Below are 24302 nucleotides of genomic sequence, written 5' to 3' on the forward strand. Positions count from 1 at the left end.
AATGAACTAAGATGACTAACTGAGAGTGGTTTGAGTTTTGTGTGGTTGGCTTGTCTTTTAAGATTTAAAACAAACTTCACAAATCTACAGTGCAGTCAGAACCGACTCAGAAGGTTCTGATCCATGAAGTGGGTCCTCATAGAGAGTAGAGCCATGCCAGCGTTCTGACACCACCCACAGATCTCAGAAGTTATAGACAGCCCCCCAAAGCCCTCCAAGTGACACCACAGCACAGCCACAGCAAAGAGGCGCGGCGGCACTTACGCAGGGCATGCCACTCATCCTGGCGAATGGTCTTCGTGATGTTGAAGGTGAGGTTCCTGGGGATGGTTGCTGAGGAGTAGTGGTACTTGATGTACGTGCATCTCTCAATTTCTCCTGGAAGAGAGAAGTAGAAAGCCAAACGTGAGTGCGGCAATGACCACCTGTCTTAGTTAGGGTCTCTACTGCTGGGAAGAGACATCATGACCACTGCAGCTCTTAGGAAAGAAAACGTTTAATTGGGGCTGGCTTACAGTTTCAGAGGTTTAGTCCATTATCATCAGAGCAAGAAGCATGGTGGCCTATAGGCAGGCACGGTGCTTAGATCTCTACATCCTGATCCCCAGGCACCTAAAGGAGACTGTGTACCACAGTGGGTGTAGTTTGAGCATATAAGATTTCAAAGCCTTCCCCCACACTTCCTCTAACAAGGCCACACCTCCCAATAAGGCCACTCCCTATGCGCCAAGCATTCAAACAGGAGTCTATGGGGGCCATTTCTATTCCAACCACCACACCATCTCTTCAGCATCCCAGGATCCACATGTCCATCCTGGAGAAAGAAACATGTTTCATGTTGGGCCTCCAATTTATACTGAGCAATAAGCTTGACTCAAAAAGAACAAGGAAGTAAAGCTTACAATCAGATGGCACTGACTTAGAAAAATTAATCTCTAGGGTCATGCATGGAATGAAAGATTCAAAATTCAGACTATGGAAAGCTTTTTTTAAGAAGCAGTGCCCATGTGTGTAGCCTTGAGAAAATTGACTTTCAAAGTTTGAGAAGGTTGGTGGCACCTGAGGAACACTGCTCATCAATACTGACGGTGTCCTCTTGCCTACCTATGCATATGCACACACAACTACAACATCTGTGCACATGCATGCACACACACACCACTACAACACCTGTGCACATGCATGCACACACCACAACATCTGTGCACGGGCACGCACACACCACAACATCTGTGCACATGCATGCACGCACACACCACCACAACATCTGTGCACATGCATGCACGCACACACCACTTCAAATTTAAAAAGGAATTTGCAATCAAATAAATTTGTTTCCACACAGGCCAGAGAACTTGCACTTTCAGCACCCAGTCTTCTAGAACAAGGATAGGGACGGAAAGGCTACCTTCCTTTTCTTCTCTTCCTCCACCTAACCTCACTTCTGAATGCAAGGCTTTCAAATTAATCTGGATTTCTTTGGACCATTCTCTTCTCAGGTTTCTTAAAACTGTGGCCCAACAACAGACTTAGTGCCTGGTCCAGCACACTCCCTAACTACATTCAAATACTTGTCTTTACGCCCACAGATAAGTGGAGTCCTCAGCCCACATCAAGTAAACTTCTCCTTGAAATAGACAGGAAGCATTATAGAAAACCACAGTCAATCATAGCACAGAGTTTGGATCCCAGTCCAAATAAATACATCTATAAAGCAGCTCCCTTATCTAAGGCTCAGGAATATTTTGAAAGAGGAAGAAGATTGTAAGAAGCAGAGAATCAGGGAGTTTGAGACCATGTCTCCTAGCAATATCAAAAGCCACACACATAAACTTCACCAACATGAGTGCCTAATCATGAGCTGAGCAAGAACAACAGAGATGTTTAAGCGGATTCAGGAAAGACCACAGGTCTCAATGCTACACAAAGAACTACAGACCACTAAGGAATGCTGAGCATGGGAGAAATAGTCTTTCCCAAGGAGGAGCACACAGATTTGTTATCTAATATCAAATGGTCAGCCCTGAAAACGTATATACAAGTAATATTATGAAGTCTGAGCAGGTTATATTTAGGAATATATATGCATTTACATACATGCATGTAACAACATTTAATGAGGCCATGGATTTTACAGAGAGTAAAGAAGGGTATATGAGAGGGTTTAGAAGGAGAAAGGGAAAGGGGAAATGGTGTAATTGTAATCTCAAAAAACAATTTAAGTCACTATTAATCAGCTTGTTGAGCTAGTCAAATTGCCAAATTCTTCCTACATTTTAAGGACAGATCCTTAAAGGTAGCCTAAGCACCAGCAGGGTGAACATTCCATAGGAACTTGCTAGAAAGGCGTCACCTCAGACCTAAGCCCAGATACACAGAAACTCCATGCTAGAGCCTGGCTGAAACAGCCTTGCTGAAGCCTTCCTTCCAGGTGGTTCTTGTCTAAACTTGAAGACTGCTGTCTTGGAAGTTTCTGAAGGGAGGCTGGCTAGGACTGACTCCCTCCTCTCTTTCAGCCTCCTGAAGTTTCTATTGATGTTTGCTCATCTGGGGGATATTAAAAACTTAGTGTCAGAGCATTGCGAAGAATCAGGAAAGGGGTGGTTTTTAAAGGTTAGGGGTTGTGAAATTTGGTTTTTCACCTGAATGGATTTTGATGGTAATCCATTTTGCACCCCACTGATTTTCAATTTATAACTGGTGGCACCTGATTGAATTGTTTGACCCCCTGGCCCACTGTCAGCAGGGAACCTGGCAATTGGTGGAGTGCAATAATTTACAGAAAGCCTTGTGAAACCGATGCCTTATTGTAAATCATATTTGGACAATTGCCCAGTTCCCAGTTATTGGCAGATATTCCTCTAACAGGACAGCCTCTATCCAGAGACAAGGTTCTGCAGAATGCTGTACACTCTCTCCCTGTATCTTCAGTCTTCAGCCCCACTACCTCTGGTTCAACCTACAAAGTCCTTGTGGCTTCTCACAGGCCCTGGCCTTCCTCATCACTCCCCAACCCACCTTCTCACCACTCATCCTACCAGCCTCTTTTGACTGGTCTAGAGAACATACCTACCAGACAGTCCCCACTACCTCAACTCAAATCCACACCTTGTGCACTTGAGTTTCATGATTTCCATTAATAGCATCACTTCCTCTTTATCTATGACATCATCTCTGAAGCCACTTCCTCCCTGGGAGATCCTTCTTTCCTAGTCATCAAATGCCATCTAACTTCCTTCAAAAATGTCCCTGGACCTCGTCTTTCTTCTCCATCCCCACTTTCTCCATGGCAGTTACTCTAATAAAGTCATAGGCAACTTAGTGCTTCGAGCAAAGCTGGGCCACAGACAAGATGGAGATTCCTTAAGAAAAAAGCACCTACTGATGTCTGCTGCCATGGCAATCTTAACCCATGTAAACACACTATAAAATTCACAAAGTTGACCAAAATCTCCTGAGGATAGGTTTTCAGAATATGTCCTCATCATTAGATCACATATGACAATATAGCTCAGCCAAGCTAGGTTATATGGTTTCCAACCTCACACATGTGAGGTAAATACAGAACACCCCAAGATAAACAACTTAGACACCCTATCCAGGATCCCTGAAGGCTGGAGGAATCAGCATTTTTAACATATCTAGAGTCCATTCCTGGGTTCTGTTAGAGATAATGCTCCATTTCGTCCACTGTATGACTTCATTGAGTAGATTATACTATTAATTACCATTGTCTCCCTGTTTTACAAATGCTAAGAAAGTGATGGCATAAGACGATAAAGTGAGTTGGCCAGGATTAGAACTCAGGGTCCTCTTCCCCAGAACCTCCCTACATCCAGCTACCCCATTCCCTGTGGCATACAAAGAAAACATGGCCATGTGCTTCATTAATGGAGTCTGATGATGGCGAGTGGTCCCGAGGGAACACTCACAGGGCAGCTTCCCAGCAAAGCCATACCTGCCACCAGGAAAGCACTCCTGCCGGGCTCTGGGCGCTGGGCTCACACCTCCTCAGGCTGGCAAGACACCACTGGCTGGACTTTATCTGTTTTTATGCCTCACTTCTCTAGATTTTGCATTTCTCAAGGACAGGCACTCTGTCTTCTCCACTCATGTTTATCTCTCTCGCCTCCAGCACAAGGCACACACTGATACCATGTACTTTGAAGACAGGCATGACTAACACCTTTGGGAGGTCACAATGTACAGAGCCCAGCTGTACTTATTACGGGCAAGGAATTAAAATAATTGGGACAAATTAAAGTATGCTGTATAAAAGGAGGCAATCGTTGCAGAACTCTAAGAGACTGGGTAGCACGCACCCCATCTGAACAAGGAAGGAGAGGCTTGTCAATCACAGTGAGGCGGAGGTAAAGCACATGGAATCACAGATCTACGCCTCTCTGTACTTGGCAAATGTAGGTCACTGGGGCTTTATTTTTGCTAAGATGAAGGGGTAGAAAAGAAAGAGCAGAAGGTCAAAATACAGGGGGGTGCAGCCTTATCAGGCCACAGAGGAAGACAATACACCCAGTCCTGATGAGACCTGGTAGACTAGGATCAGGTGGAAGGGGAGGAGGACCTCCCCCATAAGTGGACTGGGAGAGGGGCATGGATGGAGAAGAGGGAGGGAGAGTGGGGAGTGGGATTGGGAGGGGAAGAGGGAAGGAGCTACAGGTGGGATACAAAGTGAATAAACTGTAATTAATAAAAATAAAATATATCTTTTTTAAAAAAAAGGAATTTCCAGCAATGGGTTGAATCTTTATGGTAGGGTAGGTTGTGGTCAGTGAACGGAACCTCCCAGAGTACCTGTGGGCCTAAAGCCAGCTGCAGCTCTGTTTGTCAAACCCTGTACTCTGGAAGGGCAAGGGTGGAGCGCTCCCTTGCCAGAGGGGCTGCCCTTACCTAACTTGTATACACAGAAAAACTGCTTTGTGAGCTAACTGGAGCCCTACATGGAATAATTTTAAAACCAAACAAAATGTTCTCTGAACCCCGCTGTGGAGCACAAGACCAGATGCCACTTGAGATGGCCAGATTGGTGACTGTCACTCATGTCTGAGAAAAGTGACTGATTTCTTGGCTGAGGTTAGATTCTCTCAGCCTCAACATACACCCAAGAAATTGTTACAGGTTACAGGAGAGCTGAAATGAGCTGTCTCTTCTCTGGCCTCTCCACCTGTAGCTCTCTCAGCCCATGAGAGGAAAGGCCCCCTGACACTTAACAAGAGCAAGAAACTAAGGTTTAATCCATGCAGGTGTTGGCCACAGAGCCAGGCTGGAACAGTAGGAACAGTCTCCTTGGAAGTCCCCACTGTTTGCTTTGCCTCAGCAACTATAAGCATCCTGCCTTTGACAGCAATTAAATTGGAAAGATTCACATATTGCCTAAAAAAGAAAGGCATAATATTTATCCATGTGTCTGCAGGTCCTGTCAGTGTGCTGGGCTTTTCATAAGTACAGGCACCATCTGCGTACCCAGTACATTTGCCCAGAACGTGAGCTTCTGGCTACAGACAGGTTTCCCTGAGTGCATGTTGCAGAAGGGCTATTTGCAAGGCAAGAGGGCATCCAGGAATCTCCTCAGGAAAGGAGGGCAAAGATGCTTTCACCCTCACTTGCTCTTCAGGCCAGAGACTGTAAGGCCCCTATGAAGCCATAGCTGGGGGAAGAACTGGCCAGTAAGGCTCAAAGTACAGCTTTCCACCTCCTCCCCACCCCCATAACCCCTGCTGTGGCCTCTGTCATGGCCTTCATACATATAGACCAAAGTCCCAGCAAGACACAAAACACTCAAATAGAATAACAAAGAGAACTTTTTAAAGACAATTTTATACACACACATACACACACACACACACACACACACACACCCCAAAACAGAACAAAAACCTGATTTTAATATGGGTAAAAACTTGAGTGCTATTTTACCAAAGAAGGCATTTAAGTGATTAACAGGTGCATGAAAAGGATTCGTTGTCACTAACCATCAGGAGAAATTCACAATAAAACCACAGTGAAATATCACCTTACACCTGTTAAGATGGCTACTACCAAAAATGAAAGCAAGTTGTTAGGGAAGAGAGACATGCTGGGCTGGGTGTGGTGGCCCGCACATTTAATTCTAACACTCAGGAGGCACAGGCAGGTGGATCTTTGTAGGTTCAAGGCCAGCCTGGTCTACATAGTGAGTTTCAGGACAGCCAGGGCTACATAGTGAGACCCTACCTCAGTGAGTCAGGCCTGCCCGGTGTACAAAGCGAGTCTGGGATAGCCAAGGCTATACTGAAAAACTCTATCTCAAAAAAAAAAATATATATATATATATATTTATTAATATATATATTATATATATATCAGTTCAGAGACCAGAGGATAATAGAAGAGACCCATGACTGACAACAAAAGAGAGAGCAAAACCTGAGGCTTGAGGGACAGAGTAAGTCACTGCAACTAGAACCTGTAGAGGGTGGCCACACGGAGAGAGTCCCAGCCAGCCTGAAGCAGAAGAAAACAGCATCCAACACTCTCATTATCCCCACCCTTGGCTCCTGACAGTACCTCCATTGTTGCTCTTTAGTGGAGGACCAACCCCTTTGGTGAGCACACAGACCAGCCCCGAGCATAATCGATGCATCACTTGGGATTGGGCCACAGTTTACATCACAGCCACCTCTTCGACACTATAGGGGACTCAGGGATGGAACTCCATCTGTCCAAATATCCACTTTGTTCTCCAGGGAAACAGGGAGTGTATGATCATGTTTTCCTCATGGAGTTGCTGTTATGATGTTAATATGTGTGCATACAGAGGCCAGAGACCGATGTTGGGTGTCTTCCTTAATCACTTTTCACCCTTTTTTTTTTTTTTTTTTTGAGAAAGGGCCTCTCACTGAACCAGGAGCTCACTGGTACAGTTATGCCACTGATCGGCAAGTCTATGGATTCCGCCTCCCCAACACCATGGTTATAAAGGCGAGCCACTATGCTTGGCAGTTTTCACATGGGTTCTGGGCATCAAACACAATGCAAGGCAAGCAATTTATCAATTGAGCTGCATTACATCATCCAGACCCAAATTTCCTTTTTTGTTAATAATAAAAAATATTTATTCCATACCTAGCATAGGTTAGTTACTCTTCTGTTATCCCAAGTTGATACCCACATCATAACAGCAATTCCATGAGGAAAACATGATCACACACTCACTGTTTCCCTGAAGAACAAAGTGGGTATTTGGATAGATGAAGTTCTATCCTTGAGTCCCCTCCAGCAGCCAAGAGGTGACCAAGATGTAAACTGTAGCCCCACCCCAAGTCTTTCAGACACCACAGCCATATTGACTCCTGCTTGGTGGAAGGTTCCCTAGAAACAAGGGTTCTAAGGCTACAGCCTTAAACATAAAATGAACTCATTACATCTACTGACAAGGGAAGAAAATGGGGAATGGACAGAGGACGGGGGAGCAGCTGTCTTCCATGTTCCCACAGAGCCCAGGTCATCTGGGCTTTCCAGAAGCCAGCACTGTCACTGGCCCTGGCATAGTCCCATGAAACTCATTCTCTATCTCTCTCACTGGGCTGACAGTTCTTAGTCAGCTTTCTAGCCAAAGACCTGGCTATCACTCTGTATTTAATAAAGACAGACTAACTAGAAAGTAGACAGAACACATGTAAAAGATGAAAAGCCAACAACAACAAGAGGAAGAGGAAGAAGAAGAAGAAGAAGAAGAAGAAGAAGAAGAAGAAGAAGAAGAAGAAGAAGAAAAAGAAGAAGAAGAAGAAGAAGAAGAAGAAGAAGAAGATGAAATCAGAATTTAAGACTCAGCCTTCATTTTTTCTTTAAAAAGCATTTTCTTAAAGAAAAAAGTTAAAATATATTTTAGCAGGAAGAGGAAGTAGTGGAATTTTTCTCCAGCAGATTGGAAAAGCCATTTCTTGGATACGTGAACATTCTGTTGTATTCCTTAGAAGCCCACAAGGGAGTCAGGTTCAGGAGGTTAGAAGTCTGAGATTAGAGATAATGAACAGGGCAGGGAGCAAACCAGAGTGACGCCGAAGGATCAGAAGACAGGCTGTGCCAGTAGATCCCACACCTCCATCAGCCCTACCCCAGAGAAACAGAGATGGAGGAAGTAGGCAGGGCCCACCTTTGCCACCCAGCTATCAACATTAGCAAAAGCTCTGCTTAAAAAGCAACTTTCCACAGGAGCTCATCACGAGAAACATCCCTGCCACCTCCCCCATGTCTTCTCTTCATCACCTTCTGCTCCCCCCAGATGTTCTGTGATGAAAGATTTGCAAGGCTCCCAGCTGCTGCCAGCCCAGCCTGACTGTTCTCTTATTATCAAGGAAAAGTGTTTGCTGCATCGTTACTTTTGATGTTTCTCAAGGTGTTCCATTTTTATCTTTAGTGTTGAGCTCATGGTGTCAATATGGCCTTTAATGTTGTTTTGTATGCACTACATAGACTGAATCCTAAATATTTAATTCCGTTCCATCCTGTGTTATATTAGTGTTGGTTATGAGTACTGTTCAGGAGCCCTTCTGATTTACATATGCAGAATTTTGTTTTCCAAAGTCATCATGTCCCATCCCTCCTGCTGCTACATTTCTGACCCTGCAAACACTTCCCCTGAGCCTGGACTGCTCCTTATTATGAGGAAGCAGTGTTGGACAGATATTTGTATAAGAATTGTGTATTTCTAGCTCTAGTAAAAAGCTTTAAAAGAGTGTATATCCTCTATTCACAATGAGTAGCCAGGAAAGGTTCACTTCATTTAAAGATATTGATGGTTAAGTTGGAATTTGACACACAGTTATTTTATAATATTAGCTGTTGCTTACTGAATACTTTCTGTGTTTGGTGCTGTACAAAACATGAAAGTCAGGCATTCATTTCCCACACTCCATAAACGAAGAAACAAAAGCTTAGAGAGACACTCTGCTTAACACACAATTGACAGGTGGTAAAGCTGGGATTGAAACCTACCAGGCACATTACTGAGCACCACACAGCACTCACACATAAAAAGAAATGGGGAGAAATCAAAAAAGATTCTGAAGAAAAATGGGGACCTTCCAAGGTTCCACACTGTTTTTTTATATAAAGCAAAAGTTTCCATTTGTGTGGAAGTACAGTATCTACAGACTCCATTACTCTTGTATTAGAGCATGATGAAGTGTTTGCTTCCATTGTTCCCCTCACAAACTATACAGAGGCTAACATGGAAGCAGTACACAGATACAAAAGACAAGATGTTGAAAGCATGAATTCCATGCCAGAATCTCTACTACATTACAGTCCACTACATTAAGGACAGCAGGAGCCTTAGCGACAACTGGTCAACCTTCCTGAGCCTCCATTTCTTCATGTGCAGAATGCAGATATTAATGGTACTCTGCTCATAAGATTGATGAGGAATAAATGAGATAGCTTGTGTAAAACCTGCTCCACAGTGAACATTCAATAAAAGCTCTCATCATTTATTAGTTATGCCTCTAGAGACCTGCATTCCGCTCTTACAACAGCCTATAAATATTTGAAGACAACTCTCATGCCCCACCCTACCCCTAAATCTCCATTCCTTCCAGCTGAAGAGTCCCAAGTTCTCCCTGACATATGCAAAACCCATCAGCACACTAGCCATTTTGAAGGCTCAGCCTATGGGTGAGAATCACCCCATAGAGCCCTGGCACACTCATCTTCACATATAGTCAGATTTGTGTAAAGCTACATGACCATGGACTTCCCAGTCTAGGTGCCCTCTCAGCAATGATGATCAAATATTTTCTCTGAGGAAAACAAAAACAAAGAACAAACAACAACAACAAAACAAACAAACAAAAAACAAACAAACAAACAAAAAACTAGCCAAAAAGTACAAGAAAAAGCAACAGGAAAGTACTGAGCCTTGGAGGGTATCCTACCTAGCTGCTTTCTACTACAGTGATAAATACTAGGACCAAAAGCAACTTGGTGAAGAAAGGGTTTAGTTTGGTTCATTCTTGGCCTGTGGCCAGTCTTATCACAGGGATGACCATTCCAAGGGACATACTACAGCAGTTTCCTTCAGTGAGCTCAAATTCTGACTCTGATCTCACCTATGCTCAGGCAGCAGTCTGTCTTTCTTTCCATCTATCTATCTTTCTTTCTTTTGGTTGTTTTTAGTTTTAGTTTATTAGCTCCATGTAGAATCTGCTATTTGTTCCAGCCCCTGAAGGAATTTTTGGATCATGATCTTGTCATTCTACAAATTAGCAATTACTCCCACATGCTCTATCAGCAGGCCATCTCCATTCTCATCCAAACCATCACTAAAATCTCCCCACACAGTGGGGTTGAGGGGAAGTCTGCCCATGCATGCAGAAAGTCCCTATGTGAGAAAGCAGTCCACTATAAGAAAGCTCTCTGTGTGTGATGGTTCAGCCTGCTGTGACTTTGCCTCTTGACTTGCCTAGCCTGGGCCTACTTCCCACATTAACCACAACCAAGAGAGATTTCGCCTTACAGCTCTCATCCTGATCAGCATATCTAAGAACTAGACCCCCAAAAGAGACTGAGGCACCATGGCACATCTCCTTTGACCTCTCAGCATCCTGACTTGTGGATGAGTGGCCCCTTTGAATGGCTTTCCAGAGCTCCCTTCCCACCCCTCCCACCTGCCCCCCCCCATGCCCCAGATGCTGGTTCATGTTCCTAGGATCTGTTAGTCTCCACCTTCTTTGAAACATTGAGCCTGGGTCCTAGCACCTTGGACTCCACTGCTCCCTCCGGACCATCCTAGATCCTCCTTAAACAGGATGGCTACACTAAAGAGATTATCTCTCATGACCTCCATGGTTCCTGCATTTTATCTAGTCCCCACCATTCCAAGCAGTAAACAAATGGAAGGTGACTCTCTCTCTTCCACAGCAACAGATGCTGCCACACTCTGTGGTTTCCATTCCTCCAGCATCTCCCTCAGTTGCTCACCACAGTCTTTTCATTACTTTCTAAAGACACTCTTTGCCTTGACTAAAGATCACAGTATCTAACATTCTGCAACCTTCTTGCTAAAGGTCGTCTCTTTTTTGGTGCAAAGTATGACCTTTTTAATCATAACTTCTCCATTCCTGTTTTCCCATCTTCTGAGCCCTTTCGTAGGTTTTAATGAGATGCTTTTTAATGTCATTTACTGTCACTTCCTCACAAAAGGAAATAAGGAATGAGCTGTCATTTTGATTGCCCTATCAACCCTGCTAGCTTCTGGCCTCCTGATCCCTATTTTGCTCATGTATTTTCTAGCCTGAGACACACTTCATGGAAAAGAATGAGAAGGTGAGGTATGGCTTTGAATTGCCGCTTGGGGTGTAGTAAATAATCTGTTCCCGTGTTCGCATCACATCCCTAATAACCTTCCAGAAAGTTCAGAACTGCAAGCTGCCACTGCCCTAAGCATGGTGTCCTCCCCAGCAGCACACAGACACCAGCACAGAGTCTGCAGCTCCCACATGAGTACTCTCTGCTCGTGAAAGGATGATCCATCCCTGGGCTCTGACAGACAAACGAGGCGAGAAGGAGAGCAGATCTGGTTTTTCATGGAAAACAATGAGCTCATGCTTTCTCTCCAGGGGCCAGGAAGTGGAGACAGATCTAGAGATGGGGAGACAGTGATGGAGGCAGGCAGCAGTGAGAAAGGATGGGCCTGTAAGAGAGGGGAGGCCAGTCTGATACTTTTTTCATGTCACTTTTGATAAGACTCCTCAGCTCGTGGGCCAGAGGGAAACATCCATCTCCTTTGAATTAAGAATTCCACATGAGGTCGTTGTCCGAAAGGGGAGAGATATGAGAAGACAAAGAGGGTTGGAGATTTGTCATCCTGGCTTCTTCAGACAAAAGTGAAATGATTGTTCATGAGTCACCAGAACTGTGGATGCCAGGACAGGGACAACTCCACCATTTCTTCCAGCTGCTGCTGCCCTTCCCTCCAGCTGCCACCTCTGGGTGTGAGGTCATGATCTGATCAGAGAAGCTTAGACCAGCTTGTCCACAAGAGATCTGCCTCCCTCTGGTATGCATCTCCATAAGAAGGTCAGGAGAAGCCAAATGAAAATTGGGCATCTCAGACAACTACCCAGATGTTTCCAAATAGCTGAATGAATAACTGCTTTCAGCTACAGAATGACTGGGCCTTTCACCTTTTGTTTTAAAGGGGAGTTGATCACGGGACACTGGTTTACTTTTCTAGTGAAGAAGGGAGGTCATCTTGTGCATTTGGGACAGAACTGGGAGTTGCTGCGCTACACATGAAAAACCCAAACCAGGTGATTGGTTGCTTTCCTTCTCACCCACTGCATGCCTGAATAGAAGATAAATGCCACAAGAAGAATAGGAGAAGACTGAATAGATAAATGACATTTTTCTTTATATCACTACTCACAAAATAAAGTATTTTCATGTTTAAGTGGCTAGATTAAAAGCATTAAAGTGGTTCTTTATCCTGATTGTCCAGTTGTATTAAGAAACAGAAATGACAGTAGGAATAGTGACTAATTCACTCATTCTCTGTTATGGGAACAGCTGTGGGACACAGACATAACATAACTGAGTTTTTAAAGAGCCTGCTACAGGGGCTCCATTTCCTGGGCTTCCATCCTGGTCTTGAGACTTTCTCTGTGATTTTGATCAAATTAACGAAACCCTCTGTGTAGCTGTTGAGGCCTCAGCCTCCCTTCCAACCTCCCAACCCTAGGGAGGAGAGAGAAGGCTATCGGAGAGAGGGGGCCCAGACACCATCACTTCTCCAGGCTGTTTAGGGTCGATGTGTCTTCGGGGGATATACCAACATCCATCAACTGCAAACACAGCCAGCAGTCTCCTCTAAGCTGTTTCCCTGAAGTGTTTCTCTCCCTCTGTCTGCTTCAAACCCCACATCGTCCATCTCTGGTCTCTCCAAACTGCCACACGCCAGTACCCCACAACACGCTACCCTTTCTTGGGCTCTCAAGTTTATATTCTCAGAGTCCTAGACCATGCCCCTCTTCCAGGTAGGCCATTACCAGCTGGCAAAAGCCACGTTCCACACAAGACAATTAACAGCTGTGAACAAATTATAGCCCAACTAAAATCCCACACTTGGGATTAAAACGAAAACATATTTACATAACATAACTGACTTTTTAAAGAAACCAAACCTTCCATTACACCTCTGTGCCTAAGTGTCTTTGAAAGAGGGAGACATAAGCATCATCTACCCCTCGAGATGTGTTGTGAAAATGTGATGAATTAATACAGGCAAAGCACTGACCTGGCACATGGTAAGGACTTCCTAATGAGTGCTGCCACCAGTATTCCACAGCCCCACAGAGGCTTATCTAAGAAGCCACACACCAAGAACGTACTTGAGATATGCCACGAACCAAGAGATTACCAGGACTGGATAAACCAGAGATAAGTAGCCAATGACGCAGCTTCTCCTGTTAGCCTGTCTTGTACACCTTGCCTGGTGTACAAATGCTCAGTTTCTTCTCAGCCATGTCTCTGGTATCTTTCCCACTCCCGGTCTCAGCTCAGGGTACCCTTATACCCTAATCTTGGTTACATCCTACAACGTGTTCTTGGCAAGAACCAAACCCACTGCCTCCCAGCTTCCAGGCCCTTGAATATCAACCACACTGGCGATCTTCTGCCTGAGATGCTCCTAGACACAAAGGCAAAACACGGAAGCGAATATAGTTTGCTGCTTGTCACACCAGAAAAGATGTAGGACTCAGCTTTGACCTACAACAATGCTATTCAGTGGTTGAACACAAGTCCCCAAAACTCCCCAATCCCAGCCCTAATGTACTAAAATACATCCCAGACACCCAGGCTAGGTTAGTGGAGTGGCTAAGCTTATTGCCATGAGGTAACTGTTCACCAAAAGGCAGCTCAACGCCTCCCTAAGAGCACCATTCCTATAGCTCCTACACACCTTAGCTTCCTCGGGGTTCATTGAGATCAGCAGCCAGCACACAGAAGCAGGGTGGTAAGATTAGCTGTCTCTAATCTCCTTTTGCAAGATCTCTAGCCACTGGGATGAGCAGAACCGGTGCCATAGCGCCTGGCAAAAAAAGCTTCCTCAAGGGACTCAGGCTCTAGGCTCTGTTGAGCCAAGAACAGAAATGGTTCCATGCAGAGGCTGGAAGCAAAAGCAGAGCAGGTTAGGAAGGTAGAAGATAAATCTGAGGGAAGAGAGACCATGGCAGGGATCTTGTGATTAAATGGAAGAAGGCTTGGGTGGTTAGCACTAGAGAATTTTCTATTTGCTTATGTTTTTTTCTGTTTACAAGAGGAAAAGTGTGTGAAGATTTTGTCTTCCCCCCCCCCCAGGCTAAGCAACAGCTTCTAGGCCTCCCTTTCCAAGAGAACACTCCTCCATTTACCACCCTACTAATTTTAAGCCCTCTGTCTTTCCCCTCTCCAGCAGAAGCCTGACCCTCCCTCCTGCCCAGGAGGTAAACAACATAGTTAGACAAGAATACAGCAGGACTCATGTAACCCATCTCAGCTCAAAGCACCCAGGAATTCATACTAATAGCAGCATTTTCAGTGGGGGAAAAAAAAGATGGATTCTTCAATTAATGGTGTCCAGAAAACTAGGCAACCTTCTAGGATAAATAAAACTGAACACAGATTGTATAACTCAAACCAAGATGAACACCAAATGCATCAAATACTTCTTTAAGAAAAAAAAAAATCAAGCCAAAAAGTACTATGAAAAGCAATGAGAAAGACTTTGGAGAGAGTTCTAGTTGGCTTTCTATTGCTGTAATAAACACTATGACCAAAAGCTGTTTGGGGAGGAAAGAGTTTATTTGGCTTACATGTTAACTGTGGCAATAACTCAAGGCAGGTACTTGGAGCAGACGCCACCAAAGAATGCTGCTTACTGGCTTGCTCTGCTACTTTTCTTAAACAGCCCAGGTCCACCTGCCTAGAGATGGCACCACCCCTCAGGGGGCTGAACCCTCCATTGTCAATTAGCAATACAAAGTGCCCCCATAGATATGGCTAGTCTAATGGGGGAAATTCCTCAGCTGACATCCTTCATCCCAGGTGTGCTAGGTTTGTATACAAAAATTTTAATCCAGCCACATGGCTGCTCCGATCACATCCAAAGACCTTCTAGGTGTGTGTAATCTGGCTGGAATGCAGACAAACCACACACCTTTAATCTCTCTGACTGGGATTAAAGAAACACCCTTAGTACACCAAAAAAATGACATCTAATTGAGGGACAGGCAAAGTGATGAATGAGAGAAAGATTTGACAGAATAAGATATACCAAACTCTCATGAGAACAGGCAGAAGAGAGAGTCTGCTTAAGAGCAGAGCAGGGAGGAGGTTCAGTTCTGTCAGTCAGTTTGAAGCCAATGCAGGGGAGTTGGGTTTGTTTGGCAGTTCGTGGCAGTTGAGTTGGTGAGTTTGTGTAGTTCAGTGCAGGTCAGCAGAGGCAGTTGAAGCCAAAAAAATAAGACGGATCCAGAAGATTAGAACAAATTGCCAGAGTTAGTTTGAGGCCAAGAAGAGCAATTCATTCAGAAACCGAGAGAAGCCAGATTTTATCAGTCAGCTTGGAGAGGAGTTTGAGCCAGAAGAGTTGAGCTGAGCCAGCCAGCCAGAGTTCAAAAAAAGCTAGAAAGGGTGAGCTTATTCTACAGTAAGCAGATGACAATTACATCTGGTGAACAAAAGTTACTTTTACAGTTTGTGTCAAGTTGACAAAAGCCAACTAGCAGTGAGAAAGTTTTGTAACTTATACTCTCCTATCAATTTTTTTAAAAGGGTTAAAAATTGACTACAAAAAACTACAAAATTGCAGGGTCAAACATGCCATAAGCAAATGAAGAGAGTAGAATATTTGCAATGCATGTTATTGAAAAAATGGGCCAACTTGCCTCACATATGAATCACCTGCAAATTTATAGAAAAAAACACAAACTAGTCCTACTTTAAAATAAGCCAAAGAGATGAATGGATCATTCTTGGAAATAGAACTGTCTCCTAACCACACAAGATGTTCACAAACACTCAGTATAAGAGAATTATATATTAAATCTGCAATGAGACGTCATTTGAAAGTATCATTTGGAGCAAAACCTTGATAGTACCCTGAATGGTCTTAACATGGAGAACACAATACTGTCACATGCTGCCGCTGTTGCAGTATAAATTTTGTAAATTTGTTCAACCTCTCTGGGGAGCAATTCATCAACATCTCTCAGAATTACAAAGGCTCAACTTGACCCAGAAATTCCACTTTTAGCAATTTGTCTAAGAGATGTGATCTCACAGGTGTGAAATGACATATGTACAAGGTTATTCACTGCCACTCTGCTTAAAAGAATAAGCTGAGTTTCCATCAATTGAAGGCTGATTAAATAGATTATGGAATATCCACACAAGGGAGGGCTATGCAACCAATTTAAAAGAGACAGAACTCTTCATAAAATGATCTGGAAAGCCTTATAAGATAGATTAAGTGAAACATGGGCAGAGATACAGAACAGCATGTAAAAATGTTACATTTATGGCATTAGTGGGGCAAGAGTTGCTAGATATACATACACAAATTGATGTGCAGGGTGTGTTTGCATATGCATAGACATCTCTGTGTGGAAACATAAGGAAACTAGCACCAGTAGTTGTTCATGGTTAGATTTGGGAGTATTGTGTCATCTAGAAACCAAAGCAGCTGTTGATTACCAAACACAACCCCGTCTCAAGATTGGTCCTGTTAACAACCCCTTCTGGAAGCGAAGAGGGCTCATGAAGTGGCAAATCATGAGGTGGACACACACCTGTTCCTGCTTGAAGATATCTAAGCAGATACATAAATGGTTATCCACTGCTGAGGGGAGAGAGTATACTTTTCAGTGGCTGTCCATGAGTTGTCCACGGTCCTGAAAACCCACCTTAGACAATCCTTTGGCAAGGAAGGAGCAACAGAACTCCCCAAGATGGCAGTTGCTTGGCTTGGAGATTAGTTATATATAATACACAGTCAAGCACAAGCTAGGGCTCAAGTGGCATGACTCTCTAACTAACTGTGTAAGTCCTGGTAAACAAGCCCCTGTCTCACTCTCCCTAGACTAGAACCAGACTGTGAAGACCCTGTTCCTCCAAGCTGAGAACTCCACTTCCCCCTTGCCAGATGCTACTGAAGGTGGCCACACTGAAACATTGGAGGCTTAATCCTGGCTTCCAGACACCTCAGGCATTGACCCAATAGTAGACATGGTATCTTGGACGGTGCTCTGTCTATTCGCTGTCTGCCTATTAGATGGTCTTCATAGGCTGAGCTAGCACCATTCTGGATTATCAATACAACTTGCATTCATTACTGGCTGTCTCCATGGAGTCCAATTGGCCACTGCTTAAAAGAACTGTCTTCAAGAATGAGCCTCTCCCAGCTAACCCATTGGAGCATTGCTCTTAGAAAGAGCTCTTCAAGTCCTGCCTCTGGCTATGTGCTACTACATTGTAGTGAGGGATTCACCCCTATCATTTGATGTTCCTTCTGGGTTATGTTAAAAGGGCTCTGAACACCTCTCATGATGTCCTCAGCAAGCTCGTGTACCGCTTTTGGGAAGATGAAACACACCTTCAACGTACACCTTCAGAGCTATGCTGGCTTCATCAGTCTTGTCTTTCCAAAAGACACAGTGACCTCCTCAGTTTGGGCTTGCTATTCATTATCAGCTAATACCGCATGAGGTACAGCAGCTCTGGACTTTCATCAGGCAGCAGGACTCAAGGATCCCTTCCCGCTCAGTATTACCAACAAAAAACTCTGGCTGTTTGCAGGGCTTCCAGAATTTGGGCGAGTCCGTGACCCTGATTCTCTCCAGGCTTATCTTCAATCCACAGTGCATCCCAGACTTTGCAAAGCAGCCTGTAATTTCTGTGTCCTCTCATGTGAGTACTTCAAGGTCACAATCACCAGCACGGAGCAATCAGCTCTCAAATGACTGTCTTAATGGATGTTGTTTGCAGCTTATCCCAACTAGAACGTAAGCTTATTTCTGTTTTATCTCCTCATAACACCTAGGGAAGAACAATGCTCTGCATACAGATATGTGATGGAAGGGAAGGAGAAGCCCAGGGCTGAAGGTCAGAAGGCCTAGCTTTAAGTCTCCTCTTGCTCACCAGCAAGCCTCTCAGTTTCTCTCTGACTCGGTTTCCTCATATGCAGATAAAGAGGAGCTGTAGGAGTCCAGCAAGTTGAGGCATGTGAAGGTTCAAGAGGCTGGAGATGTGCCTCCATCAGTAAAGTGTGCATGCCTAGCATGTATGAGGTCCTACAGTCAGTCTCCAACATCACATAAGGCCACATGTGGCAGTGCAAGCCTAACATCCTAGCACTTGGGAAATGGAAGCAAGAGGATCAGGAGCTCAAAGTCACCATCAGCTACACAAAGTCTGAAGCCAGCATTAACTATATGAGACTTTGTCTCAAAAAAAAGTTTTCATATACAATCTAGAAGCAACAAGGATTAATATTTTATATTTTATTTTATTATTATCTCTCAGACGCCTAATGAGAGACAGAAAGGGGCTGAATCTAGATGGGAGGAGAGGTGGGAAGAAACTGGGGGGAGTAGCAGAAGGAGAGACCATAATCAGGATATATTTTGTGAGGGAAAAAAAAATCTATTTTAAATAAAAATAAATAAATAAGTGTACTGAAAGCCACTTCATTAGCATCTCCTAGAGGAAGCTCTCTAGGGGCAGGAGCTCTGTGCCTGCCACATGGATTTGCAATGCTCTGCTCTGTTGACTACTGCCTCTCCTAAAAGCTGCGGAGGACCAATGCCCTAGTGTTGGAGTGGCTTGTACTACCCACAGTCCTGCTGAAACTGCCCACCATGCCCGAAAACAAAGACAACCACCTTCACCACAATTCTAGAAACAGGGCAACTAAGCCTCCTTTAGCTACGGGCTGGGAGTTAGCAGAAGATTACAAACCACACGATGAACAAAATCTCAGAAACAATGACAGAGTGCACTCTGCCAGCAGAGACAACATGCCATAAGACTGACTAATACCAAAGAAACTAATGGAGGCATATCAACATGTCAAGAACACAGGAAGGGAACAGTCTAGGTCAAAAGAGCAGATGAAGGAGAGGAGAGACAAGAGCCCTGAGAGGGAACTCAGTATCTGTACCTCAGCTTCACACTTCACAGCCCTGTCAAGAGCAATCTCTAATCAGCTCTGGTGATTGGACATAATTTTGTGGATTTCCCAACACCAAGAAAAGATAGAGTCACAGTCCGGAGGTCTATGGCTACTGACACTACTCTCTCGATTTTTGGCACTTCCCCACATCAGAAAATGAGTTCTACTTTCCTACTCATGACTTTGATTCTTTGACCATAAAATGAACTGATCTTCATACACAGACAATGCGTTCCTTCTCTGCCAGCACATGCATACCCCAATCCAAGATATTTGCCTTCCCATTTATAGTGTTAAGCCTTTATGGTCAGGAAAGAAGACTAGTTTTTAAGGATCTAAAATATTTTTAATAAATTGACATTTCAAAGGGAAAGAATTCTTATGACAAGCTCATCACAGACCGAAGTCCACATTGACGTTGTAATTAGGATGATGTCTAGAGTCCTGGTCTGTACAGGAATCCAAATCAGGCCCTAAATAGTGGTTCTAGAAACACAGAAAGCATGCTATGAGCACCTAAGCTGCCCAAACCAGCACTGCCCGGGCCTTAGGCTCATCTGGAGCCTATTGACCAAAGGGTCAATAGCTACAGTGTAGAGCTGGGAAAATGCTGATTAGAATTCAGTGGACTTCCTGGTCACTGTCTCTGTTGCTATCCAGGCCATCCAGAAGTTTATGTGGAACCAACAAGAGTGCCTGAAAAACATTCATCCTGACAACAAGGTCACAGCGCAAACTTGGGCCAAGGATAATGAGTCAGAGTGAGTAGATGGTTGTCCCAGATACAGAGGGAAGTATTGCTTTGAGCATCCAGGCTTGTGGCTCCAAGGCTTTGTGCCAGAGCCCTGGGGAAGAGAGATTGAATAAAATAGAGCCAACTGCCAGGAGTCTGTGTAAGACATTGCCACAGACCCAAAGCAGCACAGCATGAGGTGTGATTCCTCTCTAATGAGCTGAGAACCAAGGGACCTGAGGGCCAGTCTGCAGCCAGAATATAAGAAGTCAGGAAGAGCCAGAAGAGCAGAGGCTCCCGCACATCAGATAGACTACACAGCAGGATAGCCTGACTGTAAGGCCAAACAGAGAAGTGCCTTGACGCCTTCCAAAGAGAGATGGCAGAACCCTCCAGCCAAGAGCATTTGAACAACTACAGGACAGTCTGAGGTACTTCCTTAAGCCTACACAAGGAATTCCAGGGTCCCTAAGGAACAATAGCAAGGAATTAAAATGAGGACACAGATTCCATGCTTAAACTTGAACCAAGACAATAAAGCAGCTACAGATCTATCTGCCACTCACACCAATTAGGTCAAGTTCAGCCAATACACACCATCAACTGTGCAAAACTTTCCAAGGATGACTGAGGACAGATGCCCTAAGACTTAGGATGAAAGGAATATGCTAACATTTCCTCACAATTTGAAATTAGTCACTGTTCTCATGAGCAATACCTAGTGATCTGGCCTTCTCCAGCAAGTCTAGTGAGGAAGAGGAACCCCAAGAAATCCATAAGAATGTTTCTCCTCTGGGAAAAACACTTTGAATGAAGGAAAGTGTTTCTAGGAAGCGAAGCTGGGGGAGATATGCCATTGGCTGATCTGGATGAAACTAGTTCTGTCATGTCTGAAGGTGACAGTCTTTTTCTGGGACCAAACATGGCTCCTCTGTTTGTGTAGGGGTCTAACACACTCATTAGGTCAGGACCCATTACCCAAAAGTTTACTCAAACATTGTAACTTTATATGCCTTTAGAATTAACAATTGTTCATGTTATTAAGTATTAGATACAATGAGAGGTTCTGAGAAGAAAATTGAATAAAAGACAATCTCAGCCTCTATAGTTTATAATGTACAGTTGACAACCACATAACAAATTTTGGTCAGAGACAGACTACATCTTAGTTTATGTAAGTACACCCTATGATGCTCACACACAAATGAAATTGCCTAGTGATATATTCCCAACTTAAACAGTGCAGATTATCATTTGTCTTATAGAAAACAGAAAGGAAGAAAATGAGGAAGAAAAGCAGAAAATTGTATCTGATAAAATCTTTTTTAACAAACAACTATTTGGTGACTCACATCATATTAGTAGACAGGAAAAGATCTTTTCTTATAAATTATCAAGGTCAGAAAAGGACATATAGTGGTAAGTGTGGGCATCTTCATCTTATCCCTGATTTTGAGTTTATTTTGTTTAGCCTGATAGTGACTTGCACTTGCTGTATATTGTCTAGATTATGCTGAGAGGTGGCCCCTATGTTCCTAGATTCCCCAGGACTTTCACTGTAAAGAAATATTGGATTTTGTCAAAGGCCTTTTCTGCATTTAATTGTGCCATTTCTGTCCTTGAGCCTGTTCATATGGTGGATTACATTTATTGAATTATGTATGTTTAATAATCCCTGTATCTCTGGATGGAGTATACTTGATCATGGTGGGTAATCTTTTCAATCTGTTCTTATATTTGGTTTGCAAGTATTTTATTGAGAACTCTGTATCCATGTTCATCAGAAATACTGCACTATAATTTTCTCTTTTAATTAGTTCTTTGGTTTTGGTATCAAGGTAATAGAGGCATTGTTCATTTCTACCATGCCTAACTAATTTTTTCCTAAACAACAAAGAAAAATACCAATCATGGCCCTTTTTAGCAGAATGAAAATATATGCATTTGTTGAACACTAATTTTTATCATTTATCAAGTTAATTTTCTCAGTGTTTTAGGAATTAAGGACAAAAAGGATCTGGGACTTAAGCGCAAATATTCTGATGGCAGGAGGAGCTGGAAAGGAGCTGAAGGGTCAGAGCTGGCCCCTCCCACCCTTAGCCTGTTTCAGTATAAGCTGCCGACAGGCTTTTTAGCTGGGAGAAGTTCAGCAATGACAGTTTTTGTTTTTGTTTTTGTTTTTGAACAGAGTTTTGCTTCTATGTAATGACCCATAGGCAGCATTGTTTTCCTGCGCAGATGTTTGGGCTATTTAGGATACTGTTTAACTTATTTCGTTCCTTAACATGTATTTCTCCAGTAAAAAAAATTGACTAAGAGTCACAATTTAGGCATTTGATATCCTCTGGTCCTGTCGCCTCCCTGACTTAGATCAACGCTTGATGAACACTGTTTCCACTGAGTGGCTCCTGGATGCAAGTATCTCCATCTCTTTTTTCTTTGCCCTCACTTGTTTCATGCAGGTGGCCTGGCCCACTTCTTTTCTCTACTGGTCTGCTTCCTGCTGAAAGCTGTCCTGGAGTTAACTTTAACCCAATGGGGGTGGTCTGACACCTCCTGGAGTGCAGGGTAGGCCTTCTCAGCACCAGCCCCTTTTAGAAGAATGAAAAGGTCTTGAGACCATCGACTGACCAGTAGGCAGGCCTGTGTCCCCCAGTTTCTTCTTCTTGGATCAAAATTCTTCTAAGTCCTGCTGTGAGAGAAATGGATTTTATGGGATTTAATGGGAAGGCTCTACAAGTAGAAGAAGCAAGCCTGGAAGAAAGACTACCAACTCAAAGCCAAGCCTGAAAGAATGACCAGCAGCCCATATATCACCTTAGTGTCAACCAGATAGGTAACAGTCAAGGGAACTGAATGGTGGGTTTGGGCCACAGGGCTCTTCAGACTGAGATGAGTTTGGCAGATTCTAGAGAAGAAGACGGGAAAGTGGGTAGGAGCAGTGCCTAGGAAAGATGACTTGCCAAGAAGTTTTAGAAAATAGGAGGCAGCTTAGTAGATGAGTCCAGGGCCCAGCGACAGAAGAGAGATACGTGAAACTGTGGCATCCCTGGTCCAAGATCCTGGCTGTGAACCTTAACTTACTGTCACCCATAGTCTTGGCATTGACAACTGAGACTAATTACAGCCTTTTAAGTGTCAGATATGTATTCGTTTGCAAAGCAAAGCTGTGTTAGTGATTCGCACCCTTCCAGTACTAGAGGATAAAATACAACTTTCCAAGCTACTCATATCAAAATTTTCTTGGAAACTAGTCTTCCTTGAGCCCCCACTAAGCCAGCCAGTTATTGCCAACTGTTCTCTACTTGGCTAGGTTATCAGGTCACCCTGAAATACGTATTTCTACTTAAGTTTCAACAAACAAATATAAACAACTCACTGTTTCAGGACCTCAAAAGGTTTATATTCTTTCATACATTTTAAGATATATTTACAGACAAGACAATGTAAATTGGAATTATTTTCTTGTTTCTAGATATTTAGTTTTTACCTCCAATACTGAATTGTGAGTTTCTCAGAGAAAGGATAATACCCTCTACTGTTTCTTACTTCTCACTATCATACCTCATGACATTCACTATCATTGCTGGTGTATATGCAATGGGTGGATAGGTAGATAAATGAGATGCATGCATGGATGGATGGATATGTGGAAGAAAGGATGAATGAATAGGTGAGTTGGTGGCAAAATCAGTAGACTGATGTTGGTAATTTTTTTCTTAGGTAAAGCACTCCTGAAATGGGATTTATAAGCACACCAGAAGACAGAACACTATGAAACAGAATTTTACAGTTGAAAGTTACCTTTGGCCTGATTTCTTATTCCACAGATAATGAAACTGAAGGCCAGAGGAACTAGGTGACAATAGCTATGTCACACCATTAATAGCTAGCCAGTATATGATCTGTGAACTGATGGAGGCACCACTGTCTTTTGTAAGGTGACATCAGCAGTATTAAAACACACACATACACTCACACACACACACAAAGTTAGCACTTTGACTAGAAGTCATGACATCAATTTGGATAAACTGAGGTAAAATAACTTCTAATATGTAGCCATGTCTCATAAAAGCTCAATGTAACATTGGAAATCCGCCTGCAAAGTATTAATTTTTTTTCCTATGAAGGACTAAGGAAGGATAGACAGTGGCCTGAGGGCAGCATGCAGGTATAGGATGAACCCACAATGAATCTTATGCTTTTGCATGTATGTTTATCCTGTGCATATTTTGTTATTTTTTAGAGGATACTCTACCATCTTGACTTATTAATAAGCACAAAGGGAAAAACCTACCTCTTGCCATTCTGTTTCAGAGGCTTTACTCCATGAAGAGCTAAGGCCCACCTGCTGTTTAC

At 43.5% G+C, this 24302-nt stretch overlaps 1 protein-coding gene across 4 annotated transcripts in view; it reads right to left on the reverse strand.

The window, feature by feature from the left end:
• Tmem178b (transmembrane protein 178B) overlaps nt 1-24302 on the reverse strand; it is a 435263-nt gene that overhangs the window by 310470 nt on the left and 100491 nt on the right. For all 4 annotated transcript variants that reach the window (XM_060380134.1, XM_060380135.1, XM_021632113.2 and 1 more), the window contains exon 2: nt 265-378. In XM_060380134.1, the coding sequence (XP_060236117.1) occupies nt 265-378 (114 nt within the window). The remainder of the gene's footprint in view (nt 1-264; nt 379-24302) is intronic.

Source organism: Meriones unguiculatus, chromosome 3 (genome assembly GCF_030254825.1).
Source record: "Meriones unguiculatus strain TT.TT164.6M chromosome 3, Bangor_MerUng_6.1, whole genome shotgun sequence".
Classification (NCBI taxonomy): domain Eukaryota; kingdom Metazoa; phylum Chordata; class Mammalia; order Rodentia; family Muridae; genus Meriones; species Meriones unguiculatus.